This window comes from Miniopterus natalensis, chromosome 7 (genome assembly GCF_054644295.1).
Source record: "Miniopterus natalensis isolate mMinNat1 chromosome 7, mMinNat1.hap1, whole genome shotgun sequence".
Lineage (NCBI taxonomy): Eukaryota > Metazoa > Chordata > Mammalia > Chiroptera > Miniopteridae > Miniopterus > Miniopterus natalensis.
Genome location: NC_142087.1, coordinates 5,973,419 through 5,993,806, shown reverse-complemented (window position 1 = coordinate 5,993,806; position 20,388 = coordinate 5,973,419). Strand labels below are relative to the sequence as shown.

The following is a 20,388-nucleotide window of genomic DNA, read 5'->3' as shown; positions in this document are numbered from 1 at the left end:
TGGAGCTGATATCTCCCACCCTGTGAGGTGGACTTTCCACAAAAGCCATGTCCACCGTCTTAGAAGGTCAGTCTAGCCTGAGTGTAGGGGTGGGTCTGGGGGTGGATGAACCTCAAGTCCCTCTCCTAGCCTCTGCCAAAGCCATCTCCTTTAATGCCCACCTTCCCTATCACTTGTGGGGTGCCTCCTGTGCCCCACCATGCCACACAGGGGGGTCTCTGCATCTATGCTGCCCACCCTGGTCCTGTCTCACTTTCCTGTGCCTTTTGCATGTTGGGAGAAGGTCTGGGTGTCACTGCCGCTCATGCTTAGAAACCACTGAAAGCCCCCAATAAAGCATCCAGGAGAAGCAGTTGCTTTTCATTTGTAAACCTGTGTTGTCCATCTAGCTCTCATTTCCAAAGGCTGGGATCAGAGGGGTGGAGACACGAGGTTTGGACTCAGTGCCCCACCAGAGCTAGCAAGAGTTGAGTTCAGGTTTCAAGTTACTGAGCATAGGAATGGTTCCTGGATAGACTTTGCAAAGTTCTGCTCTTGACATAAACCCACCTCACTTGGACACAGTGCTTCACAGTAGCATGTTCACAGCCATGTGCTCATGTACATGGACTTTCAGGGGGCTTCCAGGGCACGTGTCCCCACAACTTCTCAGAGAGAAAAATGTATGAAAATGCCCCCAAGAACATTAAACCAGAAGTATAAGTTGTGGAACATAAGGCAAGGTTTTATTTATTTTATAAAAATGTATAAGAATTTTTTCCATCAAGATGAAAAGAAAAAAAGAGCCAAGGCCAAGACACGGCAAGCACTTAGACACCAGAGGCATTTCCTAACACTGTCTACCCCTTTGGCTACATAAACATCTACACAGACCCTCCCACTCATAATTAAACTCCACTCAAGAACAATAACAGCATGCTTAATCCTAACAGGACCAATGTTCTCAAATGAGGATACACCTTCTTTCCAGAAATGAGACCCACAAAACCCCACCAGGCAGTAACATCACCCTGGATGATGTTGGATTCTTTTCTCAGTCCACCTCTGGTCCTAGAGATCACAGGCATACCTCAATATACTAGAATCTGTAGATTAAAATGTCAATTTAACCATCACCAGCATTCCTTAGATGCAATATACACATATGTGACAAGCAGGAAAGAAAACACTCATTGCTGCAACAGCCCTCATTTCTGTAACTGATCCCAAGGCTACTGTTGATATTTATAATTTCTCTTTTTTCCACTACCATTTCTGTTCTTTTTGCCCTCAGCCAGCACCTCATGGTTGGGGTATTTTACTGGTAAAATGACTTAGACTTACACTGCTATAGCCTTCCATTAATCTTTTAGTGTTGGATGTGGAAGTACAGCAGGGAACCCAGAGAATCCTCTAGTTCCCATACAGGCTTCCATGCCACCACTGTAGCAGCAACCTGATTTACCCTCGGTGATCAGGACCAGTCATGCGAGCCAGTAGAGTAACCTACTTCTTTGCCTATAGTTGCAATGATATAAGGAGCTCAAAATGGCCAAGTGGCAACCAACGTATTTATCCCGATAGAAGCATTCATTTTTTGAGAACTATAATCTCTAGCCATCAAAGTCCAAAGTTTTAGGGATGGAAAGCAACCTTTTTGTGAATGGGTTATTTTGTGCAATAGTGGAAGTAGTCCATCCCATTTCCACCTCAGCATTGCTGGATCCATGTTTTCTGTGTGTGGGAGAAACAGCACTGTAGTTGGTACAAAGTATATTCTGTGCCCTGTAGACAGCACCCCGACATTGCAGTGTCTCCCAGCTGGCCCTATAAGGGAGTCTTCAGTAGGCCATCTCAATGTTCTACAAATCAGCTGCTTCTAGATAGTAGACTACATTTTCTGATAAGAACAGAAAATTCCATAGGTATAATCACACTGCTGCATTTCTTTTACTGTAATAACTCTTCGGTCAGAAGCAGTGTTGTATGGAATACGAAGACTGGAACCAAGGTGTCCATGGATGTGGAGGTCAAAGAAGGCAAATCCATATACTATAATAGAACATGCAGATTGCTGCTCCCTCCATGATGGAAGACGTCAATGTAATCAACCCGTCACTAGGTGGCTAGTTCCTGGGGAATGGTGCCATGTCAGGAATTCTGTGCAAACTGGGCCCTTTACGATGGTTTTAGCTAAATTAGTCTTGATGAGAAGAAATCCATGTTATTGTGTCCTCTTATAACCTCTAGTTTGATCACCATGGTCATTTTGTATGTGAGCCTATTGAGCAAGGATAGGGTTGCTGGGGAAAGGAAGTGACTGACATCTACAGAATAAGTCATCTGGTCTACCTATTTATTGAGCATTTCCTCTTAAGTGTGTACCTTTAGGGGGAATATTTGCATAGAAGACAAATATCCTCTTCTTCTGTACCCAAGAAGAAGGTCCGTCTATGTACCTTCTCCCACAGACCTTATTACCAATCCTCCAAGCCTGATCATATAGTCAAACCATCCATCCCATAAATATGTGTAGATCCATATTTCTGAACTTCTATCTCCATCTATATAGACAACCATGTGCAAAATTGTCTCTCATTATTTGTGGGGGATTGGTTCCAGGACCCCCCACGGATACCAAAATCCACAGATGCTTAAGTCATTATATAAAATGGCATAGTATTTGCATATAGCCTACACTCCCCCTCTTGTATGCTTTAAATCATCTCTAGATTACTTATAACACCTAATACAATGTAAATGCTATAGAAGCAGTTGTTGTACTGTATTGTTGAGGGAATGTTGACAAGAAAAAAAGTCTCTACGTGTTTAGTACAGATGCAGCCATCATAAGCCTAACTACACAGCACACATCAACAACAATGTGTCCTGACCAGGTAGCTCAGTTGGTTAGAGCGTTGTCCTGATACCCTAAAGTTGCAGGTTCAATCTCTGGTCAGGGCACATACAAGAAGCAACCAATGAATGCATAAATAAGTGGAACAACAAGTTTATGTTTCTCTCTCTCCCCCTCCCTCTAAAATCAATAAATTAAAAAACAACAACAATGTAACTTTTCCCCCCCAAATATTTTGATCCCCAGTTGGTTGAATCCACAGATGTGAAACCTGCAGATATGGAGGGCTGACTATACCGCTTGAAGTTCTGTTCACTGAAAGGATTTCCCTTCGCCAATGTCTTTCAGGGCCTTCCTATATATAGTGCTGCAACCACCCACTTCCAGTTGGTTCCAGGCCTGAGCTTTTTCTTCCTCCATCAATTGATCATAGGGCATTTGCCATGGGGCCTTAGGTACTGACTGAGGAAGAGGTGGCAGGAAGAGGTGGCATACATAGTCTGAGCGGTTTCACTCTCACTTGATGATAGAATGCTGCGGTACATGCCTAGCTTTATAGCTTGATCGATCAGATGACACCCAGTTCAGGATGGGCAGCTCAGGGTGCACAGTCACCTGATGTCTCATGGTCAGGTGCTGTCTCTACCAGTAACAAGTCAGACTCTATATTTTAAAGGACAATTGTTATTTGCAGAAAAGGACATGCCTTTGTTCCATATCTCCAAGTCCTAGGGATGGGCAGAGATTTTCCTATTAGGGCTTGCTGGGGGCTAAGAGGAAATGCCAATTTTAAATACCACAGACAATTTAAACACCATTGGATCGACTGGGTCATACAGCTCAATTGACAGAGCATGCTGCACTTCGGCCTGAACCTGCTTTGGGACCCATTCAAAACTGGCTGTCCTATGTCTGGGTTACTCAATGAATGGTTTAAAGCAGCACACACAAATGTGTGTATGTTGCCTCCCAGATTCATAGAGGGCTACCTGTTGTGCTTTTTTCTTAGGGATAGGAGCAGCAACTTGCCTTTTACTTGGAAGGGATAACCTGATGTTTCCTAACCCCTGGGTCCCTAGAGAGTTCACCAAGGTGCCAGACTTCTGAATGTCATGGGGTTTATATACCACCCTCTGGCATGCTTGGGTCTTCCTAAAACATCTGGTGTACTTGCTATCTCCTGCTCACTGGGTACAGCATGATGCCATCAATGTAGTGGATCAGTGTTTTCTTATGGGGACATCAGGATAATCCAGGTCTCCACAGACTAGATGATGCCAGAGAACAGAAAAGTTGACACAGTAAGAAAGTGAGAAAGTGAAATAAGAAAGTGAAGATGTGCTGCTTACTGCTGCCCTGTCAAGTAGAGTTAAGGACATTTGGTGGCCCTCACTGATAGAGCGAATAGCATTTTCCAGACTAAGAGCTCAATGCAGAGTGCCAGAGACTGTTGATTTGGTTTAATATGGAAACCACATCTGAAAAAACTGTACCACCTGATGGAGTTAGTGTCCAGGCTTCTGAGAGAGACACTGATTGGTTAAAGATAAATCTCAATAAGCAGCCCTCATAGGTGCCCAATATTTTAAAACTTATATTTTCCCATCCATGATTTCATTAAGCCAATCAAAGACTAGTGAGGAAGAAAGAATTATCCTCATTTCTTAGATGAGTAACAAGCCCAGAGAACCTAAGTCACTTGCCTAAGACCACACAGCTGAGGAGTTGGTAGGTAGGATTTGGACGCAGTCTGCTTGTTTGAGTCCAATGCTTCTAATAACTCCAGATTAGAGTCAGTTTATACTCTGACCCATTCACAGGGATACCTGGCAAACACAGCATGCTCAGTCAATGCAAGCAGAGGCAAGAAGGGATGAAAGGAGTGGTTGGGAAATGGGCCACAGCAGCTTGGTTGGGCAAGGTCTGAATAACTTTGCTCCAGTAATTAAGATGTGAATCAGGGTGGCTCCCAGGCACTCTCACCTACTTGCCTCCTTAGCAGACACACATACCCCAGGCAGCCACACCGTGGCTAAGACAGGGGAAGTAATAAGGCTCCATGATAAGGCTTCCAGCTCAGTCCCCCCAAAATATGCAGCCTGGAAACCAAGACCGGGCAGCCCTTGGATTGCCTGTGAATGGAAAGCACCTCAAAAGGCAGGGGTTGGGGGACTGCTCTATCTTGGCCAAAAGGACCCTATGGATACACCATCCTTTCCTTTTGGCTCTCCTGGAAAACACATCTTTTGCTCTCCCTCACCCCGTAGTTAATCTGGAAACCAGGCTGCTGTCTTAGGGACTCTGTTCCCACACTAGATCACTAGGACATGGCTTCCCCATTCATTGACTACATTTTAACTACCTCTGAGTTGATCAAAATTAAAACACCAACAGGTATGGGGTTTCTCTGTCCTGATTTTAAAGTGGCTATGGTAATGACACATTAGGGACTTACTGTGCACTTGAAAGACATTTATATAGCGCCACATATATACTAGGTCCTGCTCTAAGCACTTTATAAGTATCTAAGCACTTTATAGTACTGCACTATTCAATAGTCACCATAACAACTCTGTGAGGTAGGTACTGATATTATCCCCATTTTACAGATGAGGAAATAGGCCAGGAGGTTAAGGAACTGTGGAAAGTGACACAGCCAGTGTGTATGGCAGAGCCAGAATTAGAACACAGGTAGTCTGCTTGAGTCTGTGCTAACTTCCCCACTCCTTTGCTTTTCTAAATGCTCTGTGTAAATCATCTCTGCGTGAGCTGTGACAGTGTTAGGGCAGTTTGGGGAACACTCTGCTTTTGAGCCCAGCACCCTGTTTGGAGTTGCTCATTTCATTGTCTGTGCCCAACTAGACAGTAAACCCCCTGAAGGCACCATGTCTCTCTGAATAAACGCCGTGCCTAGCACAGTGCCTGGTTTACTCTATGCTCAACTACTGGGGCAGTGAATGTTGAATGAGGTGAGGCACTATCACCCCCATTTACACTTTATAAACAGGCTAAGAGAGACTGACTTGATTGGGGGCACACAGCTGTTACGGTCAGCACAAAACCAAGTTTTTCTGCCATCAGATTCCATGCTAACTATAACATCATTTATTCTTTGTAGTAACTGCATTATATTGCTAATAGAATTACCAAAATTTATTTAACTGATTGGCATTTGAGTTGACAATTTTTCACTATAACAGAGATCTGCAATAAAATATTTGTGCTTATTTTTGTCTGCTTCTACAAGTTTTTCCATAGCCCAAATCCCTAGACTGAGTTTGTTGGGTCTGCATAGTTCAAGTTTGGATACTAACTACTAGGTTACCATCTAAACAGGTTGTACCAGTTTACCATCCTCCCCACCCCCACCCCAAGGCATGAGAGTACGTTTTCTGTACTGTGTGTTCACCTTTAAAACTTGCCAGAGACTGTATTAGAGGTTTCTGGGATAATTTCTGAAGGTGACTATACTGCACAGGGTTTCTCTTAATAGAACCTACCTTCTCCTTAATAGCTATCAAAAATGGTTTGATTTTGGAGACTTTTAAAAAAGACTTCTGTAGTTTATCCCTCTGGGAACTAGGCTCAGCTTCCCATGTCCAGTAAGTCCATATGAGCCCATGCAATCAAGTCTGAACTACAGCAGGCTGCAAATGCAGAGAAAAAGGGGGGTGTGATCAAGTGCACCCAGAGGTCTGCTCCTCTTCACTCACCAGGAAACTAGCTGCCACCTCAGCTCTGAGTGGGAGTTTCTTTTCATGTTGTTTCCTAAAATAAAAGTCATAACCAGCTTGAGAAGAACCTTTCATCAAACAGCACAAAGAAACAGAATAGAGTAGAAGAGCTGGTGAGGTTATTCGGTTCACTACCATCACTTATCAGATACAGAAACTGAGACCCAGAGATGCTGAGTGACTGATTCAACATCATTTAGAGACGCAGAAAAAGCAGTGGTGGAACCCAGCTCGAAGCCAGGTATGTGTTCTTTCCATGACAGTAGGCACATCCATCATGTCCATCGACAGTCCTGTCAGTCTGCCTTTCTTCTGTCTCCATTGCTTTTGAAAATGATGGGAGTAGGTTTCTTGAGAAGGGATGTCTGACTAAAAATCATGGCAGCACAGCTATGTGTCCCCGGGCACCTGCCTAATTGCTTGAATGCCCCCTCATCCTTAAAGACTCAAAAGAATTGTCAGGTTGTGAAAATATTCCCTCATTTCCCAGCACAGCTGGTTGTCTATTGCTCTATGCTTCCATGCCCTGACCTTAACCGGCACTCAGAACACTTGATGGTGAAAATTCCTCGAAGGTATAGATGTATCAAATTTACCTTTGTAATCCCAGCACACACCTTAGGCTCCAAAGGGACTGACTTTGGGCCACAAAGTCCAAGAGGGAGGAAGTCTAGCATCCTTCTGAGCTCCTGGATCACAGTATAAACTCAAGAAGGGTTCATTGTTACTGAAGGAATCTGAACAGGGAAGTCTTCCTGTGTGAGGAAATTCTAATCCTGGAGCCACTGAGCTTTCGACAGACACTACCTGGAGTTGCCCAAGTAGGTTAGGCTGACAAGTGAGTGGGCACTAAGAGGAACTCAGAGGCACTTTCAAAGCTGGCCTCATTTGAGTGAACTTTGTAACTGCTCTTTGGTGGTACTTCCATGAGGCTTACCTCTTCTCCTTCTGCCAAGAAAACTGCTCCCAAATCTGGCTGATCCAGATGCCGGGACTCCAAGACACAGATACGGTGGAGGGGGGGAGTAAATCAAGCTAAGAAATGTATGACTGAACATATATTTAGTTTACAGGACTCAGGAGAAAAAACAAGATTAACCACAGCAATGAAATACTCTATATACAATGAGTAGCTCAACAAAGCATTAATGCTACTTTCATAAAGTGGGCTGAGCTTTACTGGTTGTGGACTTCCTTAAGGGTATGAGAAAGGAACACACGAAAAGCTGGAATGTGGTATTTCATTATCTCCAATTTACTTAATTTGCTTGTTTACACACACGATCTGTGTGTATATAACAGTGGCAAGAGCCATTCTCTAAATACAATCTGGTACTCAGACTATGACAGATGCACATGGGAAATGAGGCATCAGTGAATGAACTTCAACGTGGAAAGGCAAAACAAGAATGGTGGCATCCTGGGATCACAGGTGAGCCCCAAAGCCTCTTGTTCAGCACCTGGGACAACAGACACTTTTCAAAAAATAAAAGACTATTTCGACAGGAGACACAGACCCCAAATGGCACTCAAAAGATGTTAGTTTCCCTGCCTTCTCTGGAGGAGCCAAAAAGTTTTAAAGGGCTTAGTCAAGAAAAAGGGGTGGGGGATTTTGCATGAGTTGGGCATTTTACATGCATCATTTCCCTGAATCCTAACAGCATCGGGATTTTACACATAGGAAGATGAGGCTTGACCCTGGTCAGACAGCTCTCAGCAGTGGTGCCAACATTTGAACCCACGCCTCAAGTTTGCCTAAGCCCAAACTCAGCTGCCCCAGACTATCTCACATACAGATGGAGGGCATGCTCCCAAGAAAAAGGCAAGGGTGCTAAGAATGAACAGGGAGCAGCAGGAGACTAATCAATGTACAAGGCTAGGTCATGGATACTTTCTGCAGTTAATTGAATGCTGTGTTTGAATCAGACCCACATGAGAGAAATGTCTAGAGATTCAAGTGCGACAAATGAATTTCTGGAGTCACCCTGTGCCTGTTGCCTTTTGGTGCTGAACATGAAACTTTGGAGAGATTTCAGTCCCTTCCACAAGCTCTTGCCACCTACACGACCCCCACTTCCGCCCCACTTGCACTCCACAGGGCAAAAATAATCTCATGGGGCCAATGCTCCCAAACCACCATGGTGACACCCCCTACTTCGGTACAAGGTGGCACATCTCACATTTTGATCGATACAAGGTAACTTGCAGCTCAACTGGATACAAAGGGGATACTAACTACATATTTTAAATACATCATAATATGAAATACAATTTACCCTGAAGGTTTTCCAGAGTTCAAGTGCCTAATAACCTAAACTTGAGTTAGGCCATTCAAAAGTGTAGTGCTTATCTGTATGCTGTTAACTGGAGGGGTGTGGAGTCAAAGAAGTTTCAAAGATGATTATCCAAAACGCAAGGGGTTCAGCTTGAAAGGCTTAAGGAGACAGCTCCCTTCCCCTCCCCTCACAGAGCATATAACTGTGCCTTTGTGAGGTGGAGGTGACAGAATTTCTAACCCTTCCCAGCACTGTCACAGTCAAGACCACAGAATATCAAGGTGAGAAACTGAGAAAAGGCTGCAAAGGAGACAGAAAAAGTGATTTCAATACCAGTAGAATAGGCCCAGATTTAGTTTGCCTCTGATGGTGGTACAGATTAGAGGAGGGTAAGGCCAAAGTCATGCCACCATTTAATAAGGACATCTTCTCAAACAGCTTAGTTTCTTGCCATCAGAGGCAATAGAAGGCATTCTCCTTCACTTCTGACTTATTATAATCTATCCAAAGGTAAAAATGGCCTTGGGCCACAGCAGACTGATCAATGTACATATCACTCTGAAGCACTGGTCAGTCTATACCAATAATATGTGGTCAGGTAAGTTTCAGTGCAATTACACATTTTATAAAATTACTCTGATTCAGCTTAAAATTCATCATTATTATTAAAAGGTCTAATTTCTGGTTTTATTCAAAGGTGGAATTTAATACCATCAACCAAGAGTTTGGTTCATAAAAAGTTAGTGTTCCAAAAAAAAACCCTCAAAGCAATCTACACACATGTGCAAAAGTGCAGCAGCAGAGTTGTGAGTTATTTTCAGGAGTTTTGTCAACAAAGAACAAATGCCATAGTTGTTATTAAAAACTATAAAGCGTTCATTCAAAATATAAGGGAAAAAAAGGTAACCTTATTGCTCCAAACACCAATATATAATAGACAACACAACAGAAAATTATCACTCACTGTTCATTACATGAAAATCATCCAATATTCATTTGCAGAGGGACTCCAGTTTAAGTGTTTTGGTAGGTAATCACAAGGCAGTTGCAATGTTTAACATTCCACGGATGAAACAAATGCTAAAGCCAGAATGTCTTTCAGGCCATGGTTGGTTGTTTTGACCAGAGGGAAATACTGTTAAATAATAGCAATAACAGTCATTAAAACAAAAGATGACTAGAATCAGGGAGAGAACGATGACAGCAGATGAGTCCTGAGGCCCTGGCCTCCCCTTCAGCCACACAGAAGAGGCTTTCCTGATTCTGCCCTGTCACTGAGCCTTAGTGCCCTCTAGGGACAAAAGGGACAGTCCAGATTAAGGTCAAGTCTTGCCAGGGACAAAAAGTGCCTAACTGGAAATGGTGGTGCTTGTGACACAGAGTGATGTCGCCAAGAACAATCTGGGGAATGAGTTCCCCAGACTCCACCACCACCCACCGAAACTGCCCGGTGAGCTTCCTCTCTGATGTAGAATCAATAATTTAGTCAAATAATTAAGAAAAATAAATCAAAAATATATTAGCCATTGTCCTGCTGTTGTTCCTTGTGTTTTTCTTTTATTTCTTATAACTGTCTTGCTTCAAATTCAAAGTAGAGCTCTGGGGAGGAAGTCCTGGGGAAAAAGATTTCAGATACCAAAACCCGTATGTCCCATACCAGCCCAGCAAACCGAACAGGGTGCCAAATACTTTCTGGGACAGGTTGTGGAAATAAACGGCAGTGCACAGAAACATCCACACCCAAATGAAGGTCAGGAAGCCCAGGGCGACGACCAGGGTGGTGATGGCGGTGTGGAGATGGTGGCTTCGGTCGGTCTTCACCTCATGCAGCACAGCCATCTCCTCCACAATCATGAGGGCACAGAAGGTCAGCAGGAAGGAGTGGCCTGAGATGTCAAAGCCATACCAAAAGCCTCCTTCCCTGTGGCACTGCTGCTTACTCTGGTGCTCCTTTCTGATCCCCTCCAGGGCTGGTGACTGGTAGCAGCTGCCTGTGTAGTGTTCAACACTGGAGAAGATGGCTGTGCAGACATACCAGATGGCCGTGCCCACAAGCAGAGTGCTCAACCTTCGCAGGACCAGGCCAGCCTTGCCCGTCAGGTGATAGTTGGTGAGGGCAATGAAAGGCAGGAGGAGACAGAAGGTCCAGCCCCAGGCCACTTTGACAAAATACCTGGCAGAGGAGGAAAGTGGAATTGAAGAGAGGGAACATGGTAGAGAGGAAACAATGTCAGGAATCAGGTCTCTAGACTCTCAAGGGAGGGAAAATGAGAAAAGTTGATAAAAGCTACAGATAACAACTTACTAAGTACTTTAAGTGTATTAACTATTTAATCCTCAACTACTCTATTTGGTAGGACCGGTTGTTATCTCCATTTACAGGCAAGAAAACTGAGGCACAGAGAGGTATCACGCCTAAAGTGGAGATCATATGTGATGAAGCTGGGATTTAAATCTACGATCTGTGATCTTAAGCACTACGCTATCTGTTCAGGAAAGTCATAAGAACTGGGCATCCACCAAATGCCAAGAGCTTTCACCTACCTTCACTTTCCCATAGAGTGCTCACACTCCCTGGGAGGAAGGTATCATTTGCCCCATTCTAGAGATAAAGAATCTGAGGCTCGGAAGAGTTTAATATCTTGCCCAGGGTCACATTCACACAACCCGCAGATTAAACCACGGGCCAGTCCAAAAGCCCACGCTTTTTCTACCCCGTGGTTCTTTCCCACGTGGCAGAAAATGATCTCGGAAAAGAGCCTGACTTCACACTAGAAAATCCAGCCTCAAATCCTGACTCTGACTTAACTTGATACCACACTTCTCTAGGGTTGTTTCCTGGGCTGTCAAACAGAACTGAGGGAACCGTACCATTTTTTAAAATCCCTTCCTGAGCCAATGATTCACTAGTTCCTTTCCATGAACTAGCACAGAGGCTTGGAACAAAATGCCAGAATCCCTGGCTACTGGCAAACAACAGGGACCCGTCTGCCAGGCTGCTTGGCTCCCAACCCACCCAGGCCAGATAAAGCAGCAGCTGCCTTGCCTGCCCCCCCGCCCCCCATCAAAGGTGGCTGACCTGGGGACCAGCTCCAAGAAACTGGGGGGCTACTCCCACTCTCATAATCCATTCTCATAGCCCAGCCTCCAGGGTGGGTGAGGAAGGAAGGCGGGCCAAGGGCAGAACCATCCTTTCCTGGGTCCCAAAGGTTTCTAAAACGCCACTCAAGGGCCTGTCCTAAAACTCTTCCCTGAGACTAACACTCAGAGGTCTTGCCAGAGCCCAGGCCTGTCGGGCACTGGCCGGAGCTGCTGGGGGCAGACACCCGGGTTTTAAGTAGATACCAGGCGTTGGGCTGATTGGGGGCGACGCTGCCGACACTGTGATTCCAAAGAACCTAGGCCCACGTCGAGGAAGAAATTTCACCTTTCAGAGCTTACCTACGGCAGCAGTGTTTCTGTGCAATACACGTAAAATCCAGGAGTTTAAAAAAAGAAGGAAAGCAAAAGGAGCGAGCGGGTGGAGCTGAGGGGACGCCCGGCCCGCTCGCCCTCCCGGGTCGCGGCCACGGCCCTTCAGCGGCTGCGGAGTCCCGGGAGCTCCAGCGGAAGGGCAGGTGGGGACGGGCTGTCCCCGCCGGGGTCGCGCTTCGGCGGCGGCGGGGCCGACTCTCGTGCCAAGCGGCGACACAGGCGGGCTCTGCCCCCGCCCGCCCTGCACCCCCCAGACACACAGACCCCGCAACCCCGCTCGTCACTCTCCGCCCGGCCAAGCGCGGGCTGTCTCGTTTGGGGGCACGCACGCTAGGGACGCCAGCTAAGCGGGGCCCCTCGGTCGCGACACGCGCGCAGACGCTGTCATGAGCGGCAGGGCTTCCCCGTCCACCGACCCGGCCCCCGGGCCAGGCGGCAGCGGCCGGCGCCGGCGGGACGCGCGAGGACCCGGGGCGCACTCACACGTTGAGGACGTTGCGCTTGTTGCTGAGGTAGCTCTCGGGCAGCGGGGAGAGCTCCTTGAGGAGGGAGCCCGCCAGCATGGAGGCCGCCAGCGCCCAGGGCAAGTAGCGCCGCACGGCCTCCCGCACCAGCGTCCCCCTGAGGAACCACGCGCAGCGCTCGACGTGCTCCATGCCGGACCTCGTCGGCCACCGTCCGCCGCCCCGCGCGCTCCCGGCCTCCGTCTCGCCTTAAGCCGAGTCCGGAACGGCCGCCTCCTTCCGGGCGCATGCGCACCGCCCGCGCGGCGCCCCCCACCCCCGAGGAGCGCTCGCGCTCCCCCTCCTGGCCATCGGCGGCCTAGGCGCCGCGCGGGGCTCCCAACTCCTGGCTCGGCTCCGGGCCTCTCCTCTCGCCTCCCTCAGTCCCGCCGCGGGCGACGCGCTCAGGCGGCGGGCGGTTCGAACCTGAGCCTCCGCGTCCTGCTCTGGTCTGGGAAAAGGGGCGTGGGGGAGTCTTTTCTGGAGGCGGGAAGAATAAATGTAGCACTGTAGGAATTAGAACAGTGGTCACGGCATCACTTAGTCACTCGTGGAGACTTGGAGACACCTCCTCCACCTGGGCCTTGGTTTGCTCTTCTGTAAAATAGAGAGACAAGAAGAGATCACTCCCTCCCGGAGTTAGTATGTGAACTCCAGGTTCATGATGGTGATCCAGGTACAGGGACATGAGATCAAACTTCATTAGAAAATAAATGCGTAACACGATGGTTGAATTTAAATTTTAAATTATTAAATTTATTTTCACTTTTAAAACACCTCCTTGTATTAAGTAAAAAATGCTGGAGGTTGCCCGGCCGGGCGTGGCTCAGCGGTTGAACCTCGACCTGGGATCCAGGCGACCGGGGTTCGGTTCCCAGCCAGGGCGCATGCCCCGGTTGCGGGCTCAATCAATGACTCCTCATCATTGATGTTTCCATCTCCCTCTCTTTTCCTTTCTCTGAAAAAATAAAATAAAAATGCTGGAGGTCGGGCCTTAGGGCGATCCGGTGAGGGTTTCGGAGGCTGGTCACTGCGTCTCGCGGAGCTGAAGCCTCGCACTCCCAGTCGCGGCTGGATGTCTAATTCAGCGTTTCCCAGTCTGGAGCCCTTGCTTTGCTACTGCATCAGTTTCCTAGGGCTGCCGCAGCAAATTACCACAGTCTGGTTGGATTAAAGCAACAGAAATGTACTCTCTGACGGTTCTGGAGGCCAGAAGTCTGAAGCCAAGCTGTGGACAGGCGTGGCTCCTTCCCGCGGCTCCGAGGACGGATCCCCAGGGCCCTCCCTGGCTTCTGGCGTCTCCTGTCCGTCCCTGGCGCTCCTTGTACCTGTGTACAGCGGGCCTCGGTCTTCCAACGTCTCCCTTGCCGAACATTTTGGGTTAGGAACGCCATAAGCCGGGGAGGAAATGCTTCGGTTTTCGAACCCCTCTGGGAAGTTGAACGTGCCACCCGGCTTCCACGCAGGGCAAGGTCCTGAGGCCCAGCTGTGGGCTGTGGGTCCCTCGTTTCCCAACGTTTCAGAACTCGATCGGGCTTCCGGAGCGGGTTTCGTTGTCAAACCCAGGTGCTGCTGTAACTCCAATCTCTGCCTCTGTCTTCACATGGCCTTCTTTTCTCTGTGTGTCTTCTCTCCTTCTGCTTTTCAGGACACTAGTCATTAGATTTAGGGGGCCACCCTAAGCCCAGGGTAATCTCATCTTGAGATCCTTAATTAGATCTGCAAAGACCCTGTTTCCAAATAAGATCATATTCCCAGATGCAACTCTTCCTAATTCCCGGTTCGGTGACAATAGCCATGTTGGGAGTATTTACACTAGGGAAAGTGTCCAGTGCTATAAATCAGGGCTTCATTAGATAGGGATGCAACTCCATTTATCAAAACATGGTTGAATTGAAACTATAGGTTGGCTGTGGATACAAGAGTCCAGCAAAAATCAATGGGAGCATTCTGTGAGAATCATTAGCTATGTAGAATCCACAACAAAGAATTGTTTATTTCACTATTTTAAACTATGTACTACATATTATTTACATTAAGAAAAATTTATAACAAAGTTACATACATATGTCCTTATACATTTCCCCTTAGACAGCTAGTTGTTAAACATTTATCAACAAGTCACTGGTTGTGATCCACTCCACACACAAAAATATATATGTAGCATATAAATGAATATATATGCTAATAGATACATAGATATAGCTATAAATATAGCTTTATGACAATTCATGATAGAATTTGCCTTTACTCTGTATAAGGCACTCTGATATCTTTCTATTCAATTATAAACTCAATTAAAAATGCTGGTCATGACCCACATAATTGATTTCACAACTCACTAATGTGTGGGGTTCTATAGTTTGAAAAACACTACACTGGATTTTAAGGCATTGGAGGAAAATGCTCTGCACTTGCCCACCAGAGGGTGATAGAGGACCACAAATATCAGGGCTCTGCCTTGCCTTAGACCATTGGCACTACCTTATTGTTGGTTTTCATTCCTTCATTTATCTATTCAATAAATACATGTTAGAAGTATATGGTTTCTGCACTCAAGGAACTTGATATCTAGTGGGGGTGATAATCATTAATTTATTCAACCAATCAGCATTTATTAACCATTTACTATGCACCAAGCATGGGTCTAGATGTTGGGACCTCCCATGTTTAATAACTTTAGATTTAAGATCCTTTAAATATACAATTTCCCACGTTTTAAAAAAATATATATGTTTTAATTGATTTTAGAAAGAGAGGAAGGGAGAGAGAGAGAGAGAGAGAGAGAGACCCTGATTGGCTGCTTTAAAAATCCATTACATAAGGTTTAAAAATTTTCAAATTATCATAATTTTGACCTTTGCTCAGAATTTTATATTTTAGTTTTCTTAGAGTCAGGCTTTACAGAAGCACATGGCTTCGTATTTACAGAAATGGAGAACTAGAAGGAAAAATTTGCTATAAAAAAGTAACATTTTCTTATTGAATGCTAAATGTAATTTCCTAAGCAAACCCCATATGTATGTTGCTTTTGTTACAAGGATTTGGAGGTTATAGAACTTATCTCAAAGTCTGAGTTTCTCTTGGACAAATAAACACTCTGCTTTTTTATTTTTTTGAAAATCGCTTTTACTTGTCTCTTTATTTTGATGGCATTGTGGACTGATTGCATGGAAATCATCTGAGGTTAGAATTGTGCTTTGGCCAGGCTGAACATGAATATATGTAAACTAGAGGTTAAGTAAAAGGAAATGTAAGTTTTTGCTGCCTTCTATAAGTAGTTTTTATTTTTTACAAACACATTACATTCTAATGCCACTGTTTCATAAGATTAAATTCTCCTGGTGCAGAATACAAAAAAAAATGTGAGTATTTCCATTAGAAAAGAGGTCTCTATTTTGACAGTGATCTTGGTCTGTTTTAAAGTAAACTGGCCTGTATCACTTGATTAAAAGGCAAAAACTAAGAGGTCTTTATGGATTAGGAGTGTCATCAAAGCTTCTTTTTTTAAATATACTTTATGATTTATTTATTCATGTATTTATTATCTGGCTCCCCAACTTGAATGTCAGCCCAGAGGATCGGGAACGTTGCCTGTTTTATTCAATAACACATCCCAAGCATCTAGAATTGTGTCTGGCACCTATTAAACATGCAAAAAAAAAATTGTAAAATAAGTTAAAGAATCATTAATATGTGATGTAAGGGAAATTATTTTAAAATTTAAATTGCCTCTTTATAAACAGAAGGGAAACAATGGGAAATAATTATTATGAAATTGATCCTAAATCACTGTGAAAGGGGTTTTCTGGTCCATCAAGTTTGAAAGATGCTGAGGTAGAATATAAGAGGTCAAGTAGAGGATGCTCGGGGCCATGAGGAGAGAGCCCTATAACAGGGACAGGCAGGCTCAGGGAAGAGTTGTTGGAAGAGATGATTTCTATATAAGCAGAAGTCTGAAGGAATGGCCAGAGGACCAGTGGGAAGAGGTCAGTCCTGGAAGAGCAACCAGCAGGTGCCCTTTGTTGGCTCTGTGTGTGAAATAACTCACTCTGGGTTGGCAGGGCAGATAGGCAGCCAGTAATTCTCCCAGCGGGCGGCGGGCGGCCCCCTTTGTCTACAGCTCCTGGCCAGCCAGCAGAAGTGTTCTTACCCAGCACCAACTCCTTCCTTCTGAGCTCTCCCCTGCAATGCCTCCCCCATTCTTAACCCCGGGCCACCTCTCTTTCTGGCTGGAGGGGATGACTAGCCACCCCTGGGAAGAGGCAGTTGAACAAAGCCTGTGTCTGCCAGAGGCCAGGATGCCTGACTGCTTAGCTGCGAGGGGGCTGATACCCTCTGGCTGTGCCTCACTGTGCATAACCCCTGGCTGCCAATTATCTGGGCCAATTTGGGCACGAGGTCAGAAAGGCTGGCGTGGGAGGGCAGGAATCGGGAAGAGCATCAGAAGGGCCTGCCAGGGACCCTGCACCATCCCCAGCAGCTTTGAGGACCCTCCTGCAGACCCCAAACTGACCTATCTCAGGCAGTCACAAGGCTAAGGACTGGGAGGAGGGAGCTGTTGCCTGAAAGAGTTGTTGGTAATATTAGGGGGTAGGGAAGCAGGGAACTGAATGTCCCAGGGTCAGTATACCTATGGGATGGAGGGAAGACATTAGGATCAGAGGTTTTGGGGTGTAGGCAATGTCTTAGATCCTATGTCCTAGGTCCTAGGTTTTTTTGTTGTTTTTTTTCACTCCTCCCCCAAGGATATTTTTTCCATCACTTTTCAGAGAGAGTGGAAGGGAGAGAGAGAGAAAGACAGAGAGAGAGGAAGAGAGAAACATTGATGTGAGAGAGACACATCAATTGGTTGCCTCCCACACATGCCCCGACTGGGGCTGGGGATCCAGCCTGCAACTGAGGTATGGTACATGCCCTTGACCACAATGCAATCAAGACCCTTCAGTCCACGGTCTGATGCTCTAACCACTGAGCTAAATCAGCTAGGGCAACGATGTCTCAGTCTTTTACCTGTGGATCTTCGCATAGATGTTTGTTTTAAAAATAGTCATTAAACTATATATTTATATTTTATAAATCTTGCTTATAATTCATAATTTATGAAAGGATACACACACACACACACATATATAACACCAAACTTAGAATAAAATGCCCAGGTTCTAAAAAGAACCACTATCTTATTGAGCCTTAACTAAGTGCCCAGTGGCACTGTGCTAAGTGCTTTACTGTACAGTTGACCTTGAACAATGCAGGGGTTAAGGGCACCAATCCCCCTGCAGTCAAAAATCCATGTATTACTTTTGGCTTCCCAAAAACTTAACTACTAATAACCTACTGTTGACTGAAAGCCTTACCGATAACACAGTCGATTAATGTGTATTTTGTAGGTTATGTAGTATATTACATACTGTATTCTTACAATAAAGTAAGCTAGAGAGAAGAAAATGTTTTCAAGAAAATCATAAGAGAAAATACATTTACAGAACTGTACATATTTTTTGAAAAAAGTCTGAGTGTAAGTGGACCTGTGCAGTTCAAACCCATGTTGTGTAAGGGCCAGCTGTATTTGATTCGCTTCCTTCCCACAACAACCCCACAGTACTATTCTTACTCCAGTCTACAGATGGACACACTGAGGCTGACAGAGTGACTTAGCCAGAGTCACACAGCTAGAAATCCGGCTCAGCTGGGGTCCACACCGGGCTTGGTATGCCCGAGGTGCTTAGCCACGAGCCCACACTGCCTCCTAGGGGTGGGGAGTGCCGCTCTGACCAAAAATAATGGCTCTGCAAGGTCACCAAGTAGCAGTAGATAGGGTTTAGCAGCCGTGTTTTAAAATATAGTCAGACAGACATGGGTTCAAGTCTAGATTCAGAATTTACTTGTCTGATCTAGGGTAAGTCACTTACCTCTCGGTTTCCTCACCTGAAAATGAGAACGGTATCTGCTACCTTTTTTGCCCAGAGAAATAAGTGAAACCTTATTCCACTCCGTGTCGGGTGTACAGTAAGCGCACACTAGGCGGTCACCTCTAAAATACAGATGCTCAACTGAGGCTGCCCGTTGCGGCCTGTGAGACAGGCGAGGCAAAGTGGCAGCGTCTCCACCTAACCGACGGGAGGTCTGGCTCAGCTCTCAGGCCACGGACCGCAAGGAGGCCCAGGGGGTCCCACAGGCCCCTTCCCACTCCCGCCCCGTTGGATTCTTAGGGTCGGGCGCTGGGATGTCGCCGCTGGGCCGTGCTCCACGCCCCGCACAGGAATGCGGTGGGCAGACAGGGGCGCTGACGCCCAGGCTTTTCCGCTCCAACTGCGCGGGCGGGCAACGCAGCGAATTCCGCAGGCACACCTGGCCACGCAGCTGCTGGGACCGGGCCGGTCCCCAGGGCACGGCTCAGTCCCCAGACCGCTGGGCCAGGGCTCAGAAGCATGGGGTGCCCCTTCAGGGTTAAGCCTGCCTGGCCATCTGCACCCTCCAGTTCCTACTCCTCCGCTTTTTCGGAGGAAAGGGGCCCTTTTCCTCTCTGACACCCAGGAGGGTGAGGGGATCCCAGGCTCAGCCCCTGCAGACTCCCAGCTTGGAATCCTTATAGGGAGGAGGAAGACAGAAACAGACCCCCTCAGGGACAACCCCCTGGTTTCAGGGTTCTGGGGTCCACGGGGAATCAGCTCCTAGGTTGAACTGGGATGAGGTACTCTCTTTTCCTGAAGAACTAAGCCCTGGTCTGGTCGCCTACCTCCTCCAAGCCCCCAGTCCCTGTGCCCCAATAGGGCAAAACACCAAGGAGGATCTCCGGTCCTCATCAGCCCTGCAGTTGGTGTGGGCATTCAAGGCCTCCATCCTGCGAGAAATGGCCTGTGCTTACCTTTGACCCCATGTCTCAACCCACCTCTTACACTCTCTGTACCCTTTAAGTCTTCCCTAATCTGCTTTTTTTAGTTCTTCAAATGAACCAAACTCTGTCTAACCTCAGAGCCTTTGCCCATGTGGTTCCCTTCTCCTTGTACTGCTCTCTCCGGCTCACCCCTAGTGTCCCAGCTTCTCCTTTTGCCCAGATAACTACTCAGTTTGGGGGTGTTTTTTCCCCTTAATCATGTATTACTAATATGATTAATGGAGTACCTTGAAAATTCTTGGGCCGTAGCTCTTCTACATGAAATTTATAATGAACTTTCCAAATTCTTCCAGAAACCTCGTTGGAATTTTTATTGGGATCATACTGTGTCTGTAGATTAAGCTGGTGAGAACTGACAACACACACGTTTACTCACAGTGACGTGATATGAGTCACTGAGCATTCAGAGACAGATTAGACAAAGCTCCTTCAACCTCCGAGAGCTGTTTTGTTCATGATCTTCCTTTTTAATTTCATTTCATTTCATGGGAGAAGATCTTATTAAGCCTATTTTACAGATGAGGGAACTGAGGCTCAGAGAAATTACATGTCTTGCCCCCAGATCCGTGGTGAGGAAGTGGTGGGACCAAGACCCCCACCCACGTCTGGCTGACTCACAGATCTGCCCGTGGTCAGTTCAGGCTGTGGGTTTGGTTTTCTTGTG

The 20,388-nt window shown here is 46.3% G+C and overlaps 1 protein-coding gene across 1 annotated transcript; it reads right to left on the bottom strand.

The window, feature by feature from the left end:
* Positions 1–7,615: 7,615 nt before the first annotated feature.
* FITM2 (fat storage inducing transmembrane protein 2) lies at positions 7,616–12,976 on the bottom strand. Its single transcript, XM_087818724.1, has 2 exons — positions 12,804–12,976; positions 7,616–11,019 (listed from the first exon to the last, which is right to left on the bottom strand). Exons 1-2 carry the CDS (start codon positions 12,974–12,976, stop codon positions 10,404–10,406), a joined length of 789 nt encoding a protein of 262 aa, XP_087674850.1. The 3' UTR covers positions 7,616–10,403.
* Positions 12,977–20,388: the final 7,412 nt, after the last annotated feature.